We start from the raw sequence: 26,278 nt of genomic DNA, 5'->3' as shown, positions 1-26,278 counted from the left end.
CAGAGAACAGGAGGGAGAGGTTAACACAGAGAGAACAGGAGGGAGAGGTTAACACAGAGAGAACAGGAGGGAGAGGTTAACACAGAGAGAACGGGAGGGAGAAGTTAACACAGAGAGTACAGGAGGGAGAGGTTAACACAGAGAAAACAGGAGGGAGAGGTTAACACAGAGATCAGGGGGAAGAGGTTAACACAGAGAACAGGAGGGAGAGGTTAACACACAGAGAACAGGAGGGAGAGGTTAACACAGAGAACAGGAGGGAGAGGTTAACACAGAGAGAACAGGAGGGAGAGGTTAACACAGAGAAAACAAGAGGGAGAGGTTAACACAGAGATCAGGGGGGAGAGGTTAACACAGAGAACAGGAGGGAGAGGTTAACACACAGAGAACAGGAGGGAGAGGTTAACACACAGAGAACAGGAGGGAGAGGTTAACACAGAGAACAGGAGGGAGAGGTTAACACAGAGAACAGGAGGGAGAGGTTAATACAGAGAACAGGAGGGAGAGGTTAACACAGAGAGTACAGGAGGGAGAGGTTAACAACCGAGAAAACAGGAGGGAGAGGTTAACACAGAGAGTACAGGAGGGAGAGGTTAACACAGAGAGTACAGGAGGGAGAGGTTAACACAGAGAGTACAGGAGGGAGAGGTTAACACAGAGAAAACAGGAGGGAGAGGTTAACACAGAGAGTACAGGAGGGAGAGGTTAACACAGAGAGTACAGGAGGGAGAGGTTAACACAGAGAAAACAGGAGGGAGAGGTTAATACAGAGAGAACAGGAGGGAGAGGGAGAGAACAGGAGGGAGAGGTTAACACAGAGAACAGGAGGGAGAGGTTAACACAGAGAGTACAGGAGGAAGAGGTTAATACAGAGAGAACAGGAGGGAGAGATTAATACAGAGAGAACAGGAGGGAGAGGTTAACACAGAGAGAACAGGAGGGAGAGGGAGAGAACAGGAGGGAGAGATTAACACAGAGAACAGGAGGGAGAGGTTAACACAGAGAGAACAGGAGGGAGAGGTTAACACAGAGAGTACAGGAGGGAGAGGTTAACACAGAGAACAGGATGGAGAGGTTAACACACAGAGAACAGGAGGGAGAGGTTAACACAGAGAGAACAGGAGGGAGAGGTTAACACAGAGAGAACAGGAGGGAGAGGTTAACACAGAGAGAACGGGAGGGAGAAGTTAACACAGAGAGTACAGGAGGGAGAGGTTAACACAGAGAAAACAGGAGGGAGAGGTTAACACAGAGATCAGGGGGAAGAGGTTAACACAGAGAACAGGAGGGAGAGGTTAACACACAGAGAACAGGAGGGAGAGGTTAACACAGAGAACAGGAGGGAGAGGTTAACACAGAGAGAACAGGAGGGAGAGGTTAACACAGAGAAAACAAGAGGGAGAGGTTAACACAGAGATCAGGGGGAGAGGTTAACACAGAGAACAGGAGGGAGAGGTTAACACACAGAGAACAGGAGGGAGAGGTTAACACACAGAGAACAGGGGGGAGAGGTTAACACAGAGAACAGGAGGGAGAGGTTAACACAGAGAACAGGAGGGAGAGGTTAATACAGAGAACAGGAGGGAGAGGTTAACACAGAGAGAACAGAAAGGAGAGGTTAACACAGAGAGAACAAGAGGGAGAGGGAGAGAACAGGAGGGAGAGGTTAACACAGAGAGAAAGAGTGAGAGAGAGAACAGGATGGTGAGAGATAGAAAGAAAAGGGGAGGGGTAAACTACAGATTCAATGAAAGTCTAATCTATTAATCCATGCTGGAGTCATTATCTTAAATACCCGTCCAGCGTGTTCCAACTTCATCTCTGTTGACTTTATATTCTCAAAGTTATCTTCAGACACTCTCCAATCTCATGGCTAGGCAGAGATAGCTTTCAAGGGCTTAGGTATCATTACAGTTTACAGACCCATGCAGACAGAGTGAGAGAGTGGCCGGAGGTCTCAGTGTGAATGTAATGCATTGAATTGCATCCAGCTCCTTGATGGTTGGTGAGTGCAAGTCCTCCTTATTTTAGTTTGAAAAAAATCATCAGTTTAGAATGCTCATTTTGTATCAAATTGATAAAAGGATTCAACCATTCAATGAGGGTTCCATTTAGAACCCTTAGATTATAAAATACATAGGTTTTAAGTAGACACTTTAATAGATGGGTCTCGGTAGAACCATTTACAAGGAGTTAGAGGAAGAACCCTTTATAGGGGCTTCTAGGTAGAACATTTGGCAGGGTTCTACATACTAGACTAGACACTATAGATCTAGTTAGCAGCACCCTTGTCTTCTAAGAGTGTATTTTTAAGTGTGTTCTCAGAAGGAGAGTGACCTACAGCAAAAGGAACAGCACTCGTTTTAAGTAAACAACTCTAACATTCCTTTCCTTGTATTGTACACGTTCTTCTGGCCTACTTAAAGTCTTGTATCATCTTTACTTACAGATACTTGGTCTACGTCTGAAATGACATACTCAAATCAAATCAAATCACATTTTATTAGTCACATACACATGGTTAGCAGATGTTAATGCGAGTGTAGCGAAATGCTTGTGCTTCTAGTTCCGACAATGCAGTAATAACGAACAAGTAATCTAACTAACAATTCCAAAAACACTACTGTCTTATACACAGTGTAAGGGGATAAAGAATATGTACATAAGGATATATGAATGAGTGATGGTACAGAGCAGCATAGGCAAGATACAGTAGATGATATCGAGTACAGTATATACATATGAGATGAGTATGTAAACCAAGTGGCATAGTTAAAGTGGCTAGTGATACATGTATTACATAAGGATGCAGTCGATGATATAGAGTACAGTATCTACGTATGCATATGAGATGAATAATGTAGGGTAAGTAACATTATATAAGGTAGCATTGTTTAAAGTGGCTAGTGATATATTTACATCATTTCCCATCAATTCCCATTATTAAAGTGGCTGGAGTAGAGTCAGTGACATTGACAGTGTGTTGGCAGTAGCCACTCAATGTTAGTGGTGGCTGTTTAACAGTCTGATGGCCTTGAGATAGAAGCTGTTTTTCAGTCTCTCGGTCCCAGCTTTGATGCACCTGTACTGACCTCGCCTTCTGGATGACAGCGGGGTGAACAGGCAGTGGCTCGGGTGGTTGATGTCCTTGATGATCTTTATGGCCTTCCTGTAGCATCGGGGTGGTGTAGGTGTCCTGGAGGGCAGGTAGTTTGCCCCCGGTGATGCGTTGTGCAGACCTCACTACCCTCTGGAGAGCCTTACGGTTGAGGGCGGTGCAGTTGCCATACCAGGCGGTGATACAGCCCGCCAGGATGCTCTCGATTGTGCATCTGTAGAAGTTTGTGAGTGCTTTTGGTGACAAGCCAAATTTCTTCAGCCTCCTGAGGTTGAAGAGGCGCTGCTGCGCCTTCCTCACGATGCTGTCTGTGTGAGTGGACCAATTCAGTTTGTCTGTGATGTGTATGCCGAGGAACTTAAAACTTGCTACCCTCTCCACTACTGTTCCATCGATGTGGATGGGGGGGTGTTCCCTCTGCTGTTTCCTGAAGTCCACAATCATCTCCTTAGTTTTGTTGACGTTGAGTGTGAGGTTATTTTCCTGACACCACACTCCGAGGGCCCTCACCTCCTCCCTGTAGGCCGTCTCGTCGTTGTTGGTAATCAAGCCTACCACTGTTGTGTCATCCGCAAACTTGATGATTGAGTTGGAGGCGTGCGTGGCCACGCAGTCGTGGGTGAACAGGGAGTACAGGAGAGGGCTCAGAACGCACCCTTGTGGGGCCCCAGTGTTGAGGATCAGCGGGGAGGAGATGTTGTTGCCTACCCTCACCACCTGGGGGCGGCCCGTCAGGAAGTCCAGTACCCAGTTGCACAGGGCGGGGTCGAGACCCAGGGTCTCGAGCTTGATGACGAGCTTGGAGGGTACTATGGTGTTGAATGCCGAGCTGTAGTCGATGAACAGCATTCTCACATAGATATTCCTCTTGTCCAGATGGGTTAGGGCAGTGTGCAGTGTGGTTGAGATTGCATCGTCTGTGGACCTATTTGGGCAGTAAGCAAATTGGAGTGGGTCTAGGGTGTCAGGTAGGGTGGAGGTGATATGGTCCTTGACTAGTCTCTCAAAGCACTTCATGATGACGGATGTGAGTGCTACGGGGCGGTAGTCGTTAAGCTCAGTTACCTTGGCTTTCTTGGGAACAGGAACAATGGTGGCCCTCTTGAAGCATGTGGGAACAGCAGACTGGTATAGGGATTGATTGAATATGTCCGTAAACACACCGGCCAGCTGGTCTGCGCATGCTCTGAGGGCGCGGCTGGGGATGCCGTCTGGGCCTGCAGCCTTGCGATCGTTAACACGTTTAAATGTCTTACTCACTTCGGGTGCAGTGAAGGAGAGACCGCATGTTTTCGTTGCAGGCCGTGTCAGTGGCACTGTATTGTCCTCAATGCGGGCAAAAAAGTTATTTAGTCTGCCTGGGAGCAAGACATCCTGGTCCGTGACTGGGCTGGGTTTCTTCCTGTAGTCCGTGATTGACTGTAGACCCTGCCACATGCCTCTTGTGTCTGAGCCGTTGAATTGAGATTCTACTTTGTCTCTGTACTGGCGCTTAGCTTGTTTGATAGCCTTGCGGAGGGATAGCTGCACTGTTTGTATTCAGTCATGTTACCAGACACCTTGCCCTGATTAAAAGCAGTGGTTCGCGCCTTCAGTTTCACACGAATGCTGCCATCAATCCACGGTTTCTGGTTAGGGAATGTTTTAATCGTTGCTATGGGAACGACATCTTCAACGCACGTTCTAATGAACTCGCACACCGAATCAGCGTATTCGTCAATGTTGTTGTCTGACGCAATACGAAACATCTCCCAGTCCACGTGATGGAAGCAGTCTTGGAGTGTGGAGTCAGCTTGGTCAGACCAGCGTTGGACAGACCTCAGCGTGGGAGCTTCTTGTTTTAGTTTCTGTCTGTAGGCAGGGATCAACAAAATGGAGTCGTGGTCCGCTTTTCCCGAAAGGGGGGCGGGGCAGGGCCTTATATGCGTCGCGGAAGTTAGAGTAACAATGATCCAGGGTCTTTCCACCCCTGGTTGCGCAATCGATATGCTGATAAAATTTAGGGAGTCTTGTTTTCAGATTAGCCTTGTTAAAATCCCCAGCTACAATGAATGCAGCCTCCGGATAAATCGTTTCCAGTTTGCAGAGAGTTAAATAAAGTTCGTTCAGAGCCATCGATGTGTCTGCTTGGGGGGGGATATATACGGCTGTGATTATAATCGAAGAGAATTCTCTTGGTAGATAATGCGGTCTACATTTGATTGTGAGGAATTCTAAATCAGGTGAACAGAAGGATTTGAGTTCCTGTATGTTTCTTTCATCACACCATGTCACGTTAGTCATAAGGCATACGCCCCCACCCCTCTTCTTACCAGAAAGATGTTTGTTTCTGTCGGCGCGATGCGTGGAGAAACCCGCTGGCTGCACCGCTTCGGATGGCGTCTCTCCGGTTAGCCATGTTTCCGTGAAGCAGAGAACGTTACAGTCTCTGATGTCCCTCTGGAATGCTACCCTTGCTCGGATTTCATCAACCTTGTTGTCAAGAGACTGGACATTGGCAAGAAGAATGCTAGGGAGTGGTGCACGGTGTGCCCGTCTTCGGAGTCTGACCAGAAGACCGCTTCGTTTCCCTCTTTTTCTGAGTCGTTTTTTTGGGTCGCTGCATGTAATCCACTCCGTTGCACTGGTTGTAAGGCAGAACACAGGATCCGCATCGCGAAAAACATATTCTTGGTCGTACTGATGGTGAGTTGACGCTGATCTTATATTCAGTAGTTCTTCTCGGCTGTATGTAATGAAACCTAAGATGACCTGGGGTACTAGTGTAAGAAATAACACGTAAAAAAAACAAAAAACTGCATAGTTTCCTAGGAACGCGAAGCGAGGCGGCCATCTCTGTCGGCGCCGGAAGTAGAGGCCTGTGGCCTATTTAGTGCATGGTGCAAAATACAATGGACTTAGAGTTACTGTTACGAAAGATAATCAAACTCATACCAGGAGGCATCCTGAACCCCCCCCCCCCCCCCCAATTGCTTATTATGTCCCCTGCTGTTTTCATGTCTGCTCTAGTCTGCCAAATTAGAAGCCCTTTTCCTCTCGTTTCCCGAATAGTGTTGCCCTCCCCACATACACATACTGTACATTCATGGCCGCGGGAAAATGTTTTGGGTTGGGGGTGCTGTTGATAGGAGGGAGGGGAGGGGGTTGGGGGTACTGTTGATAGGACGGAGGGGAGGGGTTGGGGGTGCTGTTGATAGGAGGGAGGGGAGGGGTGGAGGGTGCTGTTGATAGGAGGGAGGGGAGGGGTGGAGGGTGCTGTTGATAGGAGGGAGGGGAGGGGTGGAGGGTGCTGTTGATAGGAGGGAGGGGATGAGTGGAGGGTGCTGTTGATAGGAGGGAATGGAGGGTTGGAGGGTGCTGTTGATAGGAGGGAGGGGAGGGGTGGAGGGTGCTGTTGATAGGAGGGAGGGGAGGGTGCTGTTGATAGTAGGGAGGGGATGGGTGGAGGGTGCTGTTTGAAGGAGGGAGGGGAGGGGTGGAGGGTGCTGTTGATAGGAGGGAGGGGAGGGGTTGGGGGTGCTGTTGCTAGGAGGGAGGGGAGGGGTTGGGGGTGCTGTTGATAGGAGGAAGGGGAGGGGTTGGGGTGCTGTTGCTAGGAGGGAGGGGATGAGTGGAGGGTGCTGTTGATAGGAGGGAGGGGATGAGTGGAGGGTGCTGTTGATAGGAGGGAATGGAGGGTTGGAGGGTGCTGTTGATAGGAGGGAGGGGAGGGGTGGAGGGTGCTGTTGATAGGAGGGAGGGGAGGGTGCTGTTGATAGGAGGGAGGGGATGGGTGGAGGGTGCTGTTTGAAGGAGGGAGGGGAGGGGTGGAGGGTGCTGTTGATAGGAGGGAGGGGAGGGGTTGGGGGTGCTGTTGCTAGGAGGGAGGGGAGGGGTTGGGGGTGCTGTTGATAGGAGGAAGGGGAGGGGTTGGGGTGCTGTTGCTAGGAGGGAGGGGAGGGGGTTGGGGGTGCTGTTGATAGGAGGGAGGGGAGGGGTGGAGGGTGCTGTTGATAGGAGGGAGGGGAGGGTGCTGTTGATAGGAGGAGGGGAGGGTGCTGTTGATAGGAGGGAGGGGATGGGTGGAGGGTGCTGTTGATAGGAGGGAGGGGAGGGTGCTGTTGATAGGAGGGAATGGAGGGGTGGAGGGTGCTGTTGATAGGAGGGAGGGGAGGGGTGGAGGGTGCTGTTGATAGGAGGGAGGGGAGGGGTTGGGGTGCTGTTGATAGGAGGGAGGGGAGGGGTTGGGGTGCTGTTGTAAGGAGGGAGGGGAGGGGTGGAGGGTGCTGTTGATAGGAGGGAGGGGAGGGGTGGAGGGTGCTGTTGATAGGAGGGAGGGGAGGGGTTGGGGGTGCTGTTGCTAGGAGGGAGGGGAGGGGTTGGGGGTGCTGTTGATAGGAGGGAGGGGAGGGGTGGAGGGTGCTGTTGATAGGAGGGAGGGGAGGGGTGGAGGGTGAGAGGAGTATTTTTATCCACTCATACAGGAGTAATGAAGTCCTAGTCCACTCCAATGATTTATTTATTTAGCCCCCTCAGCACCCCTACTTCCCACAGCTATGTGTATATTAATTAGCCTGCTTACAGATGGATGAGAAACACAGGGGGAGATGGCTTAAGAGGGAGTAAAGAGCTCACATGGGGATTGAACCCTGGTCTCTAGGGTTGCAGGAATGCATAGAGCCAGGAAGGATCTGCACAGCATTTGGATTTTTTTATGATATATGATGATGTAGTTGTTGTTGTCAATCATTGTTTGCAGATAGCCATTTCAATCAAATAGATCCCCCAACCCATGAGTCATCTGTCAGTGACACATTCATGGCCTAAGCCTGCCTCTCCTCTGTGTTGTTCTCTGACAGGAGAATGTTTAGAGGGGAAAAAGAGAAAAAAGACCTAAGGCTATAAAATGTTCTCCACGCAAACAATTCAAACCATCTGTTCTGTTCTCAGCTACTTGGCTTTACTAAAGATGTCTGTCACTGACCTACTCCCCAGTAGTTACACACACAGACACACAAACAGCAATGACTGAGTGCACTTCCACCTACATATTTCCAGTGTCACACACACCGATAACACACATACACGCACGCAAAAACACATCTATTGTGATAGACGGGTCAACCCTGTTACGACCTGGCTCACAGTTCCTAACAACAAAGGGAGACCATGCATGACTTACATGTAAAGAGGAACACGTTTATTAAACTAAATATTAACAAATACAAAAATGGAACATAAGCTGTGGATGTATGTAGGATCATTAGTGTACGCTGTGTGTGGATGAGTGGAGAGGGTGTTGTATGGTGAAAACAGACCAAAAAAAACTGAAGATGGTGGAAGCCAGCCTGCCAGTCAGGGAAGAGAGAGAGTGTTGGCTGATGTGGACACCCTTTATAGCCTGCAGGCCAAGCCTGCCCAGGTGCACCACATCAGCTGACGATCCTCCCAGCTCATCCCACTGGTCTACAGCAACAAGCAGACCACCAAACAGGAGATCCCAGCAGACAAAGTGGGAGGGACGTCACAACCCTAATCATAAAATAATAAGTTCCCCCTCCCTCCACTATAGTGGCCATACTTGCAGTGGTGGTGACCACGTGCACGTTCACCTACTATACATACGCTACATGGCCGAAAGTATGTGGACACCCTTCAAATGAGTGGATTCTGCAATTTCAGCCGCACCCATTGCTGACAGGTGTGAAATCAAGCACACAGAAGGCCCTTTCCTGTTTCAGCATGACAATGCCTTGTGCACAAAGTGAGGTCCATACAGAAATGGTTTGTCAAGATAAGTGTGAAAGAACTTGGCTGATCTGCACAGAGCCCTGACCTCAACCCCATCAAACACTTTTGGGATTAATTGGATTGCCGACTGCGAGCCAGGCCTAATCGCCCAACGTCAGTGCCCAACCTCACTAATGCTCTTGTGGCTGAATGGAAGTAAGTCCCTGCAGCAATGTTCCAACATCTAGTGGAAAGTCTTCCCAGAAGTGTGGAGGCTGTTACAGCAGCAAAGGTAGGACCAACTCCATATTAATGCCCATGATTTTGGAATGAGATGTTTGACCAGCAAATATCCACATACTTTTGGTCATGTAGTGTACATAATCTATCTATCTCTCCAGTGACATAAAAACACCCCTATATTACACAGCACACACAGAGACAGGCGTGAAGGCAATTTCAACACACTGACACAGGTTTTTTATGGCGTACATTCTGTAACAGACTGCCCCACTTATTATCATTGGCTTGCATGAGACATGGGCTGACTGAGCCATGGGCTGACTGAGCCATGGGCGGACTGAGCCATGGGTTGACTGAGACATGGGCTGATTGAGACATGGGCTGACTGAGACATGGGCTGACTGAGACATGGGCTGACTGAGCCATGGGCTGACTGGCTTATATTTGCTGATTTACTGTATATTGCTGATTTACTGTATATTTCAGCTTTTTGGCAGGGCAGTGTGGTGCTGTGTCTCTGTGTCTCCTTATGGTAAGAGAGTTATACTGTAAAAGGGGTGAAAGATCAAATGGTTATTACCATCATGAGTTGGCTATATACTGTATATGATGTAGTTACTTTAGGTATTCACTGTGAGGTTATTACAGTTTTATGTAGAGGAGATATGCGTTTGACCCGGACTTCAACCCTGGATTTAGAATCTTGGAAAAGTACCTGGAAAAGCTCAACTGTATCACAAAGTTCAGTACCGAAGCACACACGGCTGTATTTCTTAAGCTATTGTGGCACCTTGTGGCCAAAGTGATTATGCTTAAAGTATCATGTTTGTGCGTTGTTAAAGCAGGGATTGATCCTTATGGACATGGTCCATTTGAAAGTAATAAACACATTGAAAAACGTCCCCAAACACACTCTCTCTCTTCTCTGTCTCTCTCTCTCTTCTCTCTCTCTCTCTCTCTCTCTCTCTCTCTTCTCCTCTCTCTCTCTTCTCTCTCTCTTCTCTCTCTCTCTCTCTTCTCTCTCTCTCTCTCTCTCTCTCTCTCTCTCTCTCTCTCTCTCTCTCTCTCTCTCTCTCTCTTCTCTCTCTCTCCTCTCCTCTCTCTCTCTCCTCTCTCTCTCTCTCTCTCTCGCTCTCATCTCTCTACTCTATCTCTCTTGTCTCTCTCCTCTCTCTCTCTCTCTCTCTCTCTCTCTCTCTCTCTCTCTCTCTCTCTTCTCTCTCTCTCTCTCTCTCCTCTCCTCTCCTCTCCTCTCCTCTCCTCTCCTCTCCTCTCCTCTCCTCTCCTCTCCTCTCCTCTCCTCTCCTCTCTCTCTCTCTCTCTCTCTCTCTCTCATCTCTCTACTCTATCTCTCTTGTCTCTCTCCTCTCTCTCTCTCTTGTCTCTCTCTCTCTCTCTCTCTCTCTCTCTCTCTCTGTCTCAGGGTATTGATATCAGTGTCAGGGCTGCACAGGGAGTAATGCCCCTACTGGACAGAAGGTGTGCTCTACAGTGCTGCAGTGCTGCTGAGTCTCACTGCAGTGTGCAGTGGCGTGTGTGTGTTTACAAGATATGTGTGTCACCTCCGCGGCTGCTGCTGCCACTCTGTCGTGGGAAAGGGAGGGGAGAGGGAGACAGGGAAAAGAAGAAAGAAAGAGGAGAGGGAAGGGAAAGAGAAGGAGAGGAGAGGAGGGAGAGAGAGAGAGGGAAGGGGAAAGAGCAAGAGAGTCCGGGGCCACGCCAAATAAAGCCATGTGGGCCTGGGCTGGGACGGCATCCCATACACTATAAATACGCTGCGCTCCTGGAGGTTCGGGTTTGGTGGCTGGGGCTTGAGACCTACGAAGACCACAGCAACCTGGTGCCTTGGAAGAGCCTCCTCTGTGATCCTCCGTAACTCAGCCTCCGTTGTAGCAACCTCAGCAACTATGCCCCGCGTAGATGCAGACCTCAAACTGGACTTTAAGGATGTCCTATTCAGACCCAAGAGGAGCAGTCTGAAGAGCAGGTCAGAGGTAGGCCTGGAGGGGGCTGGGGAATGGGGGACTGGGTGTAGGGGACTGTGGGTAGGGAACTGTGGGTAGGGGACTGGAGGTAGGGGACTGGATGTATGGGACTGGGGGTATGGGACTGGGGGTAGGGGTAGGGGACTGGAGGTATGGGACTGGGGGTAGGGGACTGAATGTATGGGACTGGGGGTAGGGGACTGAATGTATGGGACTGGGGGTAGGGGATTGGGGGTTGGGGACTGGAGGTATGGGACTGGAGGTATGGGACTGGAGGTATGGGACTGGAGGTAGGGGGATGGAGGTATGGAACTGGGGGTAGGGGACTGGAGGTATGGAACTGGGGGTGGGGGACTGGAGGTAGGGGACTGGGGGTTGGTAGGGGTCTAGGGGAATGGGGGTAGGGGACAGTAGGTATGGAACTGGGGGTAGGGGACTGGAGGTAGGGGACAGGAGTTAGGGGAATGGGGAATGGGGGTAGGGGACTGGGGGTAGGGGACTGGAGGTAGGGGATTGGGGGTAGGGAACTGGGGGTAAGGGGACTGGGGGTAGGGGACTGGGGGTAGGGGACTGGAGGTAGGGGACAGGAGGTAGGGGAATGGGGGTAGGGGACTGGGGGTAGGGGACTGGAGGTAGGGGATTGGGGGTAGGGAACTGGGGGTAAGGGGACTGGGGGTAGGGGACTGGGGGTAAGGGACTGGAGGTAGGGGACTGGCGGTAGGGGACAGGAGGTAGGGGAATTGGGAATGGGGATAAGGGAATGGGGATAAGGGACTGGGGATAAGGGACTGGGGGTAAGGGGATGGGGATAAGGGAATGGGGATAAGGGGACAGGAGGTAGGGGACTGGCGGTAGGGGACAGGAGGTAGGGGAATTGGGAATGGGGATAAGGGAATGGGGATAAGGGACTGGGATAAGGGACTGGGGTAAGGGACTGGGGGTAAGGGGATGGGGGTAAGGGACTGGGGATAAGGGACTGGGGGTAAGGGGATGGGGGTAAGGGACTGGGGATAAGGGACTGGGGGTAAGGGGATGGGATAAGGGACTGGGGGTAAGGGACTGGGGGTAAGGGGATGGGGTGTAAGGGACTGGGGGTAAGGGACAGGAGGTAGGGGACTGGCGGTAGGGGACAGGAGGTAGGGGAATTGGGAATGGGGATAAGGGACTGGGGATAAGGGACTGGGGGTAAGGGACTGGGGGTAAGGGGATGGGGTAAGGGGATGGGGTAAGGGACTGGGGGTAAGGGGATGGGGTAAGGGGATGGGGGTAAGGGACTGGGGATAAGGGACTGGGGATAAGGGACTGGGGGTAAGGGGATGGGGTAAGGGGATGGGGGTAAGGGACTGGGGGTAAGGGACTGGGGATAAGGGACTGGGGATAAGGGACTGGGGGTAAGGGGATGGGGGGTAAGGGGATGGGGGTAAGGGACTGGGGGTAAGGGACTGGGGGTAAGGGACTGGGGGTAAGGGAATGGGGATAAGGGACTCGGGGTAAGGGAATGGGGGTAAGGGAATGGGGGTAAGGGACTGGGGGTAAGGGGATGGGGGTAAGGGACTGGGGTAAGGGACTGGGGGTAAGGGGATGGGGAATTGTAAGTTGTGTTCCTCTGGGTTTGCTGTGTGTTGTTTATGTCCTTGGCATTATTACAGGGAACATCTTATTACCTATTTGTAGTGGCTGGTGTTGATGTTATTGATCTGTAACCACAATTCGTTACTGTATCTGAATAAGGAGGACATGTCAGACTACTTGATTAATTTGAGAGTAATTTAGATCAAGGGTACTCAGTATAAATATATGTATGAGTTGTGTATGTGTGCATGATAGAAATTCTGAACAAGAAGAGGGAGGGACTTAGGGGAGTCGGTGACCTTCTCTTGGGTGACAGAGACAAGGGTTTGTTTTAGGCCTGCTGTGTAGAAGCATACAGTCATGTCAAGACATGAGCCAGTAGCCCAGTCTAGGCCTATGGCATGTCAGCTCTTACCTTGCTCTTGGGTCTTAAACTAAACCCAGACACTAAACCATGTAGTTTGGCATCAGGGTTTACTGTGTGTCAATGTAGGGGGCAACATGAGACAGGAGGACGCTTCTTGGAAAATCTGTTTAAAAATAGTCCTGCAGAGCTCTATGTGCTAACTGTCAATGAGAGCATTTTCCACATGCAGAGGGCCTACTGGAATAACACAAAGAGATAAACACACACACACACACACACACAGTCTTGTACAGCTAACCTTGTGGGGACACAATTCAGTCTCATTCAAAATCCTATTTTCCCTAACCAGTACTCTAACCCTAACCTTAACCCAAAAAACCTAACCTTAACCTTAACCTTTACCCTAAACCTAACCCTAGCTTCTAACCCTAACACTAATTCTAACCTTAACCTTAAACCCCCTAAAAATAACATTTGACCTTGTGGGTACCAACACAATGTCCCCAGTTGGTCAAATGTTTGTTTGTTTACTATTCTTATGGGGACTTCTGGTCCCCACAAGAATAGTTTAACACTTCCAGACACACACACACACACCATTTAGTACACACATCCAAGGGTCAACAGGCGTGATAGTACACATGCATATCTGCTGTAGAGTACTAGACACACTGGAGTGTAACATGGGAGTACACATTTTTTTCCGCCTATCTGTTCAGTGTTCATTCATTCAGTGCCTGCGGCCAGGCAGCTCTTCTATTCTCTGCTGAAGTATTCTACTGTCTCTCTGGACAGCCACCGGGTGGAACAGTTTCTACCGTATAACACATGGTTTACTCCTGAGATCCACATCACATCTACAATATTTTACATCATTACGCATCATAGCTTCCAATTTAACACTGAGACTTCAGTATTGAATGTATGATTGGACATATCATGTACATATAATGATATGCAGATAATCAGCCACGCCCTAGTACTATTGATTGGATAGCCTGCAGCAGAAGAGGAAGCGAAAAGACTGCAGTAGCAGTTGGGATCAGTGTTTAGATGTGAATGGAGATGGTAGCTATATCACGCAGCATGGTATAAGAGATGCTGAAGTGCAGACTCCCTCCCTCCCTCCCTCTCTTTCCTTCTCTCTTTCCCTCTCTCCCTGAGCTTCACTGCAGCATGATGTCAGGGGGTGTGTGGGGACAACCTGACCTGAAAGACATAACATAGTAAACATAAATCTGTGACACTCAAAATAGTATGATGTTACGTTTGGTACGGTTACATAAGACAGAAACCTTAACCTCTAACCTTTACCCCTAACTTTAATCTTAAACCCTAACCTTAACCCTAACCTTAATCCCTAACCATAATCCTAACCGAGCTAATGTTAACCACCTAGCTAACGTTGGCTACAACACATTTAAATTCGTAACATATCATCCGAATAGTAATTAGTAATATATCACACGAAATGGATGATGGACATCCACAAATGAATACATACCATACAAAACGTAACATATCATACAGAATGGAGGGAGACAGATTTACATTTAATATGTCACATCTACCCCTGAGTCCAGGTTGGTGTGCAGTGGGGAGGCTGGAGTTCCCCCGCTTTGTCAGGCTATTATTTAATGGGCCTGCAGTGATGGACTGACCTGCATCCCCAGCATCCCTGCTCCAACCCCTGCCCTCCAGCTCCCAGCTCCCATTCTCCAAGCCCCCCAGTCCTCCAGCCCAGCTCCCTGCCTCCCAGCCCTCCAGCCCAGCTCCCTGCCCTCCAGCCCAGCTCCCAGCCTCCAAGCCCAGCTCCCAGCCTCCAAGCCCTCCAGCCCAGCCTCCAAGCCCCCCAGCCCTCCAGCCCAGCTCCCAGTCTCCAAGCCCCCCAGCCCTCCAGCCCAGCCTCCAAGCCCCCCAGCCCAGCTCCCAGCCTCCAAGCCCCCCAGCCCAGCTCCAAGCCTCCAAGCCCCCCCAGCCCAGCTCCCAGCCTCCAAGCCCCCCAGCCCAGCTCCCAGCCTCCAAGCCCCACTGACTCCCAGCCCCTCTGCTCCTCTGCCCCCCAGCACCCCCAGCCCCCCTGCCTCCCAACCCCTCTGCCTCCCAGCCTACCATGTCTCCCAGCCCCCCTGCCTCCCAACCCCTCTGCCTCCCAGCCTACCAAGTCTCCCAGCCCCCCTGCCTCCCAACTCCCCTGCCTCCCAACCCCCCTGCCTCCCAGCCCCACTGCCTCCCATCCCCACTGCCTCCCAGCCCCTCTGTCTCCCAGCCCCCCTGCCTCCCAGCCCCCCTGCCTCCCAACCCCACTGCCTCCCAACCCCCCTGCCTCCCAGCCCCACTGCCTCCCAACCCCACTGCCTCCCAGCCCCTCTGTCTCCCAGCCCCCCTGCCTCCCAGCCCCCCTGCCTCCCAGCCCCTCTGCCTCCCAGCCTACCATGTCTCCCAGCCCCACTGTCTCCCAGCCCCACTGCCTCCCAGCCCCACTGCCTCCCAACCCCACTGCCTCCCAACCCCACTGCCTCCCAGCCCCACTGCCTCCCAACCCCTCTGCCCCCAGCCCCTCTGCCTCCCAGCCCCACTGCCTCCCAACCCCACTGCCTCCCAACCCCTCTGCCTCCCAGCCCCACTGCCTCCCAACCCCACTGCCTCCCAACCCCACTGCCTCCCAGCCCCACTGCCTCCCAACCCCACTGCCTCCCAACCCCACTGCCTCCCAGCCCCACTGCCTCCCAACCCCTCTGCCCCCAGCCCCTCTGCCTCCCAGCCCCTCTGCCTCCCAGCCCCACTGCCTCCCAACCCCACTGCCTCCCAACCCCACTGCCTCCCAGCCCCACTGCCCCCCAGCCCCTCTGCCTCCCAGCCCCACTGCCTCCCAACCCCACTGCCTCCCAGCCCCACTGCCTCCCAACCCCTCTGCCCCCAGCCCCTCTGCCTCCCAGCCCCTCTGCCTCCCAGCCCCACTGCCTCCCAGCCCCACTGCCTCCCAACCCCACTGCCTCCCAACCCCACTGCCTCCCAGCCCCACTGCCTCCCAGCCCCTCTGCCTCCCAACCCCACTGCCTCCCAGCCCCACTGCCTCCCAACCCCACTGCCTCCCAACCCCTCTGCCCCCAGCCCCTCTGCCTCCCAGCCCCTCTGCCTCCCAGCCCCACTGCCTCCCAACCCCACTGCCTCCCAACCCCACTGCCTCCCAACCCCACTGCCTCCCAGCCCCACTGCCCCCCAGCCCATCTGCCCCCCAGCCCCTCTGCCTCCCAACCCCTCTGCCTCCCAACCCCACTGCCTCCCAGCCCCACTGCCTCCCAACCCCTCTGCCCCCAGCCCCTCTGCCTCCCAGCCTACCATGTCTCCCAGCCCCCCTGCCTCCCAACCCCCTGCCTCCCAGCCCCTCTGCCCCCCAGCCCCTCTGCCTCCCAGCCCCACTGCCTCCCAGCCCCTCTGCACCCCAGCCCCTCTGCCCCCCAGCCCCTCTGCCTCCCAGCCCCACTGCCTCCCAACCCCTCTGCCCCCCAGCCCATCTGCCCCCCAGCCCCTCTGCCCCCCAGCCCCTCTGCCCCCCAGCCCCACTGCCTCCCAACCCCTCTGCCTCCCATCCCCACTGCCTCCCAGCCCCACTGCCTCCCAACCCCTCTGCCTCCCAACCCCTCTGCCTCCCAGCATTCCTGCCTCCCAGCCCCCCTGCCTCCCAGCATCCCTTCCTCCCAGCCCCCCTGCTTTCTAGCTTTAGTCCAGGTGATCTACAGCCATAGTCACTCCAGGGCTGAGACCACAGTGGGGCCAGGCACCTACCATTACTCCTCTCTCAGGGCTATCGATCTAGGAGAGGGAGAGGGAGAGGGAGAAGAAGAGGGAGAGAAAGAGAGAGAGAAGCGAAAGAGACACAGGCCACTGAAACCCCATTAAACAGAGAGACTAGTGGACGTCCAGTCGCAGGTGGAGTTCACGGGAAACGCTCTGTGACTTATCGATTTCCTGTTGAGAGGAATTCACAGCAACAGAGCAGAGGCAGAGGGAGTTTTTTGCTCTAACCGGAACATTGGTAATTCACACTCTCACCTCTCCCACCGTCCAGCCCCATGTCTCATTGACTGGACATGTAATACTGGCATAATGAAATGTGGGGCTATAAAATGTTGCTCCCCTCAAGCGAGTAATTTAATATGGAGATGAAACAGTAAGTGCTGTCTGTGAAATGAAGAGGAGGCTGGCAATTTCAGCAGAAATTATATTCACTTTTGGTGGGAGTTAAATAAATATTAGCTATTGATCAGCAAACACTTACTGGTGTCAAGCTATGAGTGATGTCCTTTTTAGAGACCCATGTTTAAACCAGTCAGTCACTCTCCAGCCAACTGAGCTCCTAGATAAGAACCAACCAAACAACCTGCCGCTGAGTAGACAGAGCTTTGAGCTGTGCAATACCTGATACCCTTGGCCAATCTCTCGCTCGCTTTCTCTGTCTCTCTCTCTCTCTGAGATCACTAGGCGTCCGGTTACAGGCTGCCAGAGCTAATCTAAATGATTCAGCACATCCCCTTCAACACAGTGAAGTGTTCTCTGTCTCAGCAGCACAGACACATATTGTGAGTTGGATAAAGCCTGAAGCTTCACCCTCACGCTGGTGTACCGTATGTAACCCATCCTACTGTGTGTTTATCAAAGGCCTTGGCCTGTACTTTGGGTCAGGGAGATGAAGGTACAGTCGATTGGTATCAGGTGGAATCAGGTAGCTTTTACCTTTCAGCAAGTAATACGGATGTTTTAATAACTTGTGTTTTTTGCCTGCATGATGTGCTGTACTTAGACTTCCTCTAAAAATAGGTTATCCAGGCTGCGGTCAAAGATCCCTAATCATGAAGAACCCTGTGGAGGAGGTCCCCATTTAATCAGGTCCATCATTGTATTACATCCCTTATCCACCTCCTCTGTTCTGGGGGGTGATTAAATTGAGCTCCTGGCTTGGCCTCGGGCCCAAGCCTGGTTGTAACCGTAGCACTGAGCTGACTCATACTCCACTCAGTTTAACTCAAGCCCAGAAAGGCCTTCACATGACGACAGGATATCACTAACCCTAACCCTGGCTTGATGTCCACTTGTGTCTGCATGCTAAATAAACATATATCTCAATGCTTTCAGGTTGACCTGGCAAGGACGTTCACATTCCGTAACTCTAAGCAGACCTACCATGGCATCCCCATCATCGCTGCCAACATGGACACCACAGGGACCTTTGAGATGGCCCGGGTCCTCAGCAAGGTGAGAGTAACACACTGACAGCCTTTCACTTTCATCCCACTCTGACTGGCTGACTGACTGACTGACTGACGGATAAATGGACAGACTGACAGACTGACTGACTCTCTCTCCATATCTCCCTCCAGCACACACTCTTCACGGCTATGCAGAAGCACTACTCACTGGATGAGTGGAAGACCTTTGCAGTCAACCACCCAGAATGCTTAGAGGTAAAACAGGAAGTCCCCACAGATACTCTTTCATGTCCCCAATGGTGTGAACATCGTCTATGGTGTCTGAGGCTTGTAAAGTACTAAAGTCATTTCCCCTTGGGGAGTAATGAAGTGTTTAGATTGAATGAATTGCTCATACTACATTATTGTATTGTTGACCTCCAGCACATAGCAGCCAGCTCTGGCAGCGGTAAGGCTGATCTAGAGAGACTGTGTGAGATCTTGGAGGCTATCCCTGACATAAAATACATCTGTCTGGACGTTGCCAACGGTTACTCAGAGTACTTTGTGGAATTCGTGAAAACCGTCAGGGACAAGTTCCCCAAACACACCATCATGGTAAGATGAGAGTTCTCTGCATTTTAACTATTCTTTATGGATTTTAGCTTAGTCAGCATACATTTTTTGGTGATCAAATGTTCTTTGTTTATTAATAATACATTTGAGCAAACACGAATACAGATATACAAAATATATATAGTTTAATCCAGGTTTCTATGTATTATGTGTCCACATCATGATCTATCTTTAGCCGGCGGATGATCAGGAAATAGTTTGCCATTCAAGTCTTGAGCCCTTGATAGTTACCATTGCCTTGTTTATACCTGGTTCTAACATGCGTCCTTTTTTCCTGATCTTATCCACATTCTGATTGTGCCCACATTGTAGCCATTGCATCTACACATGGCAAAGATCTCTCTTTACACAATAGCTGGGCAAAAGCTGCGCTAATAGCTGGGCAAAATATCAGAATTGGGCTGCCTGTATAAACACAGCCTTAGTCAACCACAACAGTTTGTTTTATGTCTTCTGCTTGCTTCATGTATGTATGTATAAAGAATTTAAATAGGTCACGAAAGGTGTGAGGTTGTACCTTCTAAAAGGTCATGGAGGGTATGAAGTTGTACCTTCTAAAAGGTCATGGAGGGTGTGAGGTTGTTCCTTCTAAAAGGTCATGGAGGGTATAAGGTTGTACCTTCTAAAAGGTCATGGAGGGTGTGAGGTTGTACCTTCTAAAAGGTCATGGAGGGTGTGAGGTTGTTCCTTATAAAAGGTAATGGAGGGTGTGAGGTTGTTCCTTCTAAAAGGTCATGGAGGGTATGAGGTTGTTCCTTCTAAAAGGTCATGGAGGGTGTGAGGTTGTTCCTTCTAAAAGGTCATGGAGGGTGTGAGGTTGTTCCTTCTAAAAGTTCATGGAGGGTATGAGGTTGTACCTTCTAAAAGGTCATGGAGGGTTTGAGGTTGTTCCTCAATCTGTTTAACAAGACAGAAGTGTCCTAATAATTACTATTATCTAACCTGGAGGCCTGTGTCTCTTTATTTTCCCTGTGTGTGTGTGTGTGCGTTCTTGCGTGCGTGTGTGTGTGTGTGCATGCGCAGGCTGGTAACGTGGTAACAGGGGAGATGGTGGAGGAGCTCATTCTCTCTGGTGCTGACATCATCAAAGTGGGCATCGGGCCAGGTGGGTGCGTCAGTCTAAGTGTTCCCCCTGGCAAGGTGGGTGCATAAATCTAAGTGTTCCCGGAGGCAAGGAGACTGTCCACATCAGTTCCATCTCTACACACACGCCAAGCTACCTAACTGCTTCGGGCAACAAACAAAGACATTCAATAAATCCTCTAATGTAGCATAAAGGGATGTTGTAATGACCGGGGTGAGGAATTACAATAGACTATATTATGGTGTTGTATTAATGAACTTCTTTGATATGTAACAGTAATAATGAATAACGTCTCTATTGACAGGCTCAGTGTGCACCACCCGTATCAAGACTGGGGTGGGCTACCCTCAGCTCAGCGCTGTTATCGAGTGTGCAGATTCCGCCCACGGCCTCAAGGGACATATTATCTCAGTGAGACCCCCCCCCCTTTGAATACACACACTAGACTGTAGATATGCTATCCAGTTGTTTGAGTCATCTCTCTATTAAGTTGTCTTGGGGTTGGGTCAGGGACTGACAAAGTATTGGATGATAGTTGTTTGAGTCATCTCTCTATTAAGTTGTCTTGGGTTTGGGTCAGGGACTGACAAAGTATTGGATGACAGTTGTTTGAGTCATCTCTCTATTAAGTTGTCTTGGGGTTGGGTCAGGGACTGACAAAGTATTGGATGACAGTTGTTTGAGTCATCTCTCTATTAAGTTGTCTTGGGGTTGGGTCAGGGACTGACAAAGTATTGGATGACAGTTGTTTGAGTCATCTCTCTATTAAGTTGTCTTGGGGTTGGGTCAGGGACTGACAAAGTATTGGATGACAGTTGTTTGAGTCATCTCTCTATTAAGTTGTCTTGGGGTTGGGTCAGGGACTGACAAAGTATTGGATGACAGGTTTTTGAGGCATCTCTCTTTTTGTTAGTAATACAGAAGCAGCCATGACAAACACATTTTGGTGCGATCTCTGTAGCAACGTGTTACCTCTAGAGGGCGGTATTAGTCTTGCAAATAGAAAGAAGCAAACATTTTTATTTGACCTTTTTTTAAATAGGCAAGTCAGCTAAGAACAAATTCTTATTTACAATGACGGCCTATGATCAGTGGGCTAACTGCCTTGTTCAGGGCATAATGACAGATATTTACCTTGTCAGCGTGGGGATTCGATCTAGCAACCTTTCGGTTACTGGCCCAACGCTCTTAACCATTATTGAAATTCCAAAGTGATGACCACATTAAAATCTAAAAGCTGGACAACACCAACAATGTCCTTCTCTTCCACAGGATGGTGGCTGCAGTTGCCCAGGCGACGTGGCTAAAGCTTTCGGTATGTGGACCCCCTAACACACGTGTCAAACACATTCCACCAGAGGGCTTAGTGTCTGCAGGTTTTCGCTCATCCCTTGTACTTGATTGATGAATTAAGGTCACTGATTAGTAAGGAACTCCCCTCACCTGGTTGTCTAGGTCTTAATTGGAAGGAAAAAACAAAAACCAGCAGACACTATCCTAACAGAACCACCTGACTTCATAACAGCCGTTAGTACATCGAGCGTGAATGGTCGTTAGACTATATTAAAACTTCTTAGGGCTGCAATCCCGTTAACGGGATCGATATGACAACAGTCAGTGAAAGTGTAGGGCGCCAAATTCAAAACAACAGAAATCTCATAATTAAAATTCCTCAAACATACATGTATTTTATACCATTTTAAAGGTAATCTTATTGTTAATCCCACCACAGAGTCCGATTTTTCAAATAGGCTTTACAGCGAAAGCACCACAAACGATTATGTTAGGTCACCACCAACTCACAGAAAAACACAGCCATTTTTCCAGCCAAAGAGAGAAGTCACAAAAAGCACAAATAGAGATAAAATTCTTCACTAACCTTTGATGATCTTCATCAGATGACACTCATAGGACTTCATGTTACACAATACATGTATGTTTTGTTTGATAAAGTTCATATTTATATAAAAAAATCTCAGTATACATTGGCGCGTTATGTTCACTAGTTCCAAAAACATCCGGTGATATTGCAGAGCCATATAATTTTACAGAAATACTCATGATAAATGTCGATGAAAATACAATTGTTAGACATGGAAATATAGATATACCTCTCCCTAATGCAACAGCTGTGTCAGATTCTTTTTTTAAATGACGGAAAAAGCAAACCATGCAATAATCTGAGACGGGCTCAGAAAAAGAAAAAAAATATCCGCCATGTTGGAGTCAACAGAAATCAGAAATAACATTATAAGTATTCCCTTACCTTTGATGATATTCATCAGAATGCACTCCCAGGAATCCTAGTTCCACAATAAATGTTTGTTTTGTTTGATAATGTCCATTATTTATGTCCAAGTAGCTACTTTTGTTAGGGCGTTTAGTACACCTATCCAAACGCTCGTGGAGGTCCAGCCGAATGTCGGACGAAAACTTCCGAAAGTTATATTACAGGTCTTAGAAACATTTCAAACTAAATATAGAATCAATCTTTAGGATGTTGTTATCATAAATCTTCAATAACATTCCAACCGGAGAATTCCATTGTCTGTAGAAAAGCCATGGAACGCAGGTCGCTATCATGTGAAATGCACATGACCAGGACCTGGCTCTCTGCCAGACCACTGACTCAAACAGCTCCCATCCGGCCCCACATCACAGTAGAAGCCTCATTCAAGTTTCTAAAGACGGTTGACATCTAGTGGAAGCCTTAGGAAGTGCAACACAACCAATATCCCACTGTGTATTCAATAGGGGCTGGGTTGAAAATCGACCAACCTCAGATTTCCCACTTCCTGTTTGGATTTCTTCTCAGGTTATTGCCTGCCATTCGAGTTCTGTTATACTCACAGACATCATTCAAACAGATTTAGAAACTTCAGAGTGTTTTATATCCAATACTAATAATAATATGCATATATTAGCAACTGGGACTGAGGAGCAGGCCGTTTACTCTGGGCACCTTTCATCCAAGCTACTCAATACTGCCCCTGCAGCCATAATAAGTTACAGCAGGGCCTTGTTCAACGAGGAGACACCATTTTGAACTACCTGATCTTGTCCATGGCTGGTTGCTGATTGGCTTCCATCCTCATCCACAGGTGCAGGGGCTGACTTTGTGATGATGGGGGGCATGCTGGCGGGACACGACCAGTGTCTGGGTGAGGTCGTCCAGAAGGATGGCAAGAAGGTCAAGCTGTTCTACGGGATGAGCTCAGACACCGCCATGAAGAAATACGTAGGGGGAGTGGCTGAGTACAGGTGAGACACAGTCACTTACCAACCACTATCTGTCAATATGGGCAAGAGCATGCTAAATTACCTGTTGGATGTTACTGTGAGGGGGCCGGAAAAATGATCTATTGAATGTTACGGTGAGGGGGCCTGATAAATGACCTGTTGGATGTAACTGTGAGGGGGCCTGCTAAATGACCTGTTGGATGTAACTGTGAGGGGGCCTGCTAAATGATCTATTGGATGTTACTGTGAGGGGGCCTGCTAAATGACCCGTTGAATGTTACTGTGAGGGGGCCTGCTAAATGACCTGTTGAATGTTACTGTGAGGGGGCCTGCTAAATTACCTGTTGGATGTTACTGTGAGGGGGCCTGCTAAATGATCTATTGAATGTTACGGTGAGGGGGCGTGATAAATGACATGTTGGATGTAACTGTGAGGGGGCCTGCTAAATGACCTGTTGAATGTTACCGTGAGGGGGCCTGCTAAATTACCTGTTGGATGTTACTGTGAGGGGGCCTGCTGAATGATCTATTGAATGTTAATGTGAGGGGGCCTGATAAAAGACCTGTTGGATGTTACTGTGAGGGGGCCTGCTAAATGACCTGTTGAATGTTACTGTGAGGGGGCCAGCTAAATGACCTGTTGAATGCAACTGTGAGGGGGCCTGCTAATGATCTATTGAATGTTACTGTGAGGGGGCCTGATAAATGACCTGTTGGATGTAACTGTGAGGGGACCTGCTAAATGACCTGTTGGATGTAACTGTGAGGGGGCCTGCTAAATGATCTATTGGATGTTACTGTGAGGGGGCCTGCTAATTGATCCATTGCATGTAACTGTGAGGGGGCCTGCTAAATGACCTGTTGGATGTAACTGTGAGGGGGCCTGCTAAATGACCTGTTGAATGTTACCGTGAGGGGGCCTGCTAAATTAACTGTTGGATGTTACTGTGGGGGGGCTGCTAAATGATCTATTGAATGTTAATGTGAGGGGGCCTGCTAAAGACCTGTTGGATGTTACTGTGAGGGGGCCTGCTAAATGACCTGTTGAATGTTACTGTGAGGGGGCCAGCTAAATGACCTGTTGAATGCAACTGTGAGGTGGCCTGCTAAATGATCTATTGATGTTACTTTGAGGGGGCCTGATAAATGACCTGTTGGATGTAACTGTGAGGGGGCCTGCTAAATGACGTGTTGAATGTAACTGTGAGGGGGCCTGCTAAATGATCCATTGCATGTAACTGTGAGGGGACCTGCTAAATGACCTGTTGGATGTAACTGTGAGGGGGCCTGCTAAATGATCTATTGGATGTTACTGTGAGGGGGCCTGCTAATTGATCCATTGCATGTAACTGTGAGGGGGCCTGCTCAATGACCTGTTGGATGTAACTGTGAGGGGGCCTGCTAAATGATCTATTGGATGTTACTGTGAGGGGGCCTGCTAATTGACCTGTTGAATGTTACTGTGAGGGGGCCTGCTAAATGACCTGTTGAATGCAACTGTGAGGGGGCCTGCTGAATGATCTATTGAATGTTACTGTGAGGGGGCCCCTAAATTACCGGTTGAATGTTACTGTGAGGGGGCCTGCTAAATGACCTGTTGGATGTAACTGTGAGGGGTCCTGCTAAATGACCTGTTGAATGTTACTGTGATGGGGCCTGCTAAATGATCCATTGCATGTAACTGTGAGGGGACCTGCTAAATGACCTGTTGGATGTAACTGTGAGGGGGCCTGCTAAATGATCTATTGGATGTTACTGTGAGGGGGCCTGCTAATTGATCCATTGCATGTAACTGTGAGGGGGCCTGCTAAATGACCTGTTGGATGTAACTGTGAGGGGGCCTGCTAAATGACCTGATGAATGTTACCGTGAGGGGGCCAGCTAAATGACCTGTTGAATGCAACTGTGAGGGGGCCTGCTAAATGATCTATTGGATGTTACTGTGAGGGGGCCTGCTAATTGATCCATTGCATGTAACTGTGAGGGGGCCTGCTCAATGACCTGTTGGATGTAACTGTGAGGGGGCCTGCTAAATGATCTATTGGATGTTACTGTGAGGGGGCCTGCTAATTGACCTGTTGAATGTTACTGTGAGGGGGCCTGCTAAATGACCTGTTGAATGTTACTGTGAGGGGGCCTGCTAAATGACCTGTTGAATGCAACTGTGAGGGGGCCTGCTGAATGATCTATTGAATGTTACTGTGAGGGGGCCCCTAAATTACCGGTTGAATGTTACTGTGAGGGGGCCTGCTAAATGACCTGTTGGATGTAACTGTGAGGGGGCCTGCTAAATGACCTGTTGAATGTTACTGTGATGGGGCCTGCTAAATGATCCATTGCATGTAACTGTGAGGGGACCTGCTAAATGACCTGTTGGATGTAACTGTGAGGGGGCCTGCTAAATGATCTATTGGATGTTACTGTGAGGGGGCCTGCTAATTGATCCATTGCATGTAACTGTGAGGGGGCCTGCTAAATGACCTGTTGGATGTAACTGTGAGGGGGCCTGCTAAATGACCTGTTGAATGTTACCGTGAGGGGGCCAGCTAAATGACCTGTTGAATGCAACTGTGAGGGGGCCTGCTAAATGATCTATTGAATGTTACTGTGAGGGGGCCTGATAAATGACCTGTTGGATGTAACTGTGAGGGGACCTGCTAAATGACCTGTTGGATGTAACTGTGAGGGGGCCTGCTAAATGATCTATTGGATGTTACTGTGAGGGGGCCTGCTAATTGATCCATTGCATGTAACTGTGAGGGGGCCTGCTAAATGACCTGTTGGATGTAACTGTGAGGGGGCCTGCTAAATGACCTGTTGAATGTTACCGTGAGGGGGCCTGCTAAATTAACTGTTGGATGTTACTGTGGGGGGGCTGCTAAATGATCTATTGAATGTTAATGTGAGGGGGCCTGCTAAAAGACCTGTTGGATGTTACTGTGAGGGGGCCTGCTAAATGACCTGTTGAATGTTACTGTGAGGGGGCCAGCTAATTGACCTGTTGAATGCAACTGTGAGGTGGCCTGCTAAATGATCTATTGAATGTTACTGTGAGGGGGCCTGATAAATGACCTGTTGGATGTAACTGTGAGGGGGCCTGCTAAATGACCTGTTGAATGTAACTGTGAGGGGGGC

At 49.8% G+C, this 26,278-nt stretch overlaps 1 protein-coding gene across 2 annotated transcripts in view; it reads left to right on the top strand.

Moving 5' to 3' along the window:
• The first annotated feature begins 10,683 nt into the window (after positions 1-10,683).
• The window catches only part of gmpr (guanosine monophosphate reductase), a 43,565-nt gene continuing 27,970 nt past the window's right edge, over positions 10,684-26,278 (top strand). The window contains exons 1-8 of one of the 2 annotated variants that reach the window (XM_020475025.2): positions 10,684-11,064; positions 18,131-18,250; positions 18,376-18,459; positions 18,628-18,801; positions 19,843-19,924; positions 20,208-20,314; positions 21,176-21,218; positions 23,005-23,164. In XM_020475025.2, the coding sequence (XP_020330614.2) occupies positions 10,978-11,064; positions 18,131-18,250; positions 18,376-18,459; positions 18,628-18,801; positions 19,843-19,924; positions 20,208-20,314; positions 21,176-21,218; positions 23,005-23,164 (857 nt within the window). In that variant the 5' untranslated portion in view covers positions 10,684-10,977. The remainder of the gene's footprint in view (positions 11,065-18,130; positions 18,251-18,375; positions 18,460-18,627; positions 18,802-19,842; positions 19,925-20,207; positions 20,315-21,175; positions 21,219-23,004; positions 23,165-26,278) is intronic. The other variant, XM_031793172.1, reaches the window with a different exon arrangement.

The sequence above is a fragment of the Oncorhynchus kisutch genome, linkage group LG17 (genome assembly GCF_002021735.2).
Source record: "Oncorhynchus kisutch isolate 150728-3 linkage group LG17, Okis_V2, whole genome shotgun sequence".
In the NCBI taxonomy this organism is placed as follows: domain Eukaryota; kingdom Metazoa; phylum Chordata; class Actinopteri; order Salmoniformes; family Salmonidae; genus Oncorhynchus; species Oncorhynchus kisutch.
This window is presented reverse-complemented; position numbering and strand designations above follow the sequence as displayed.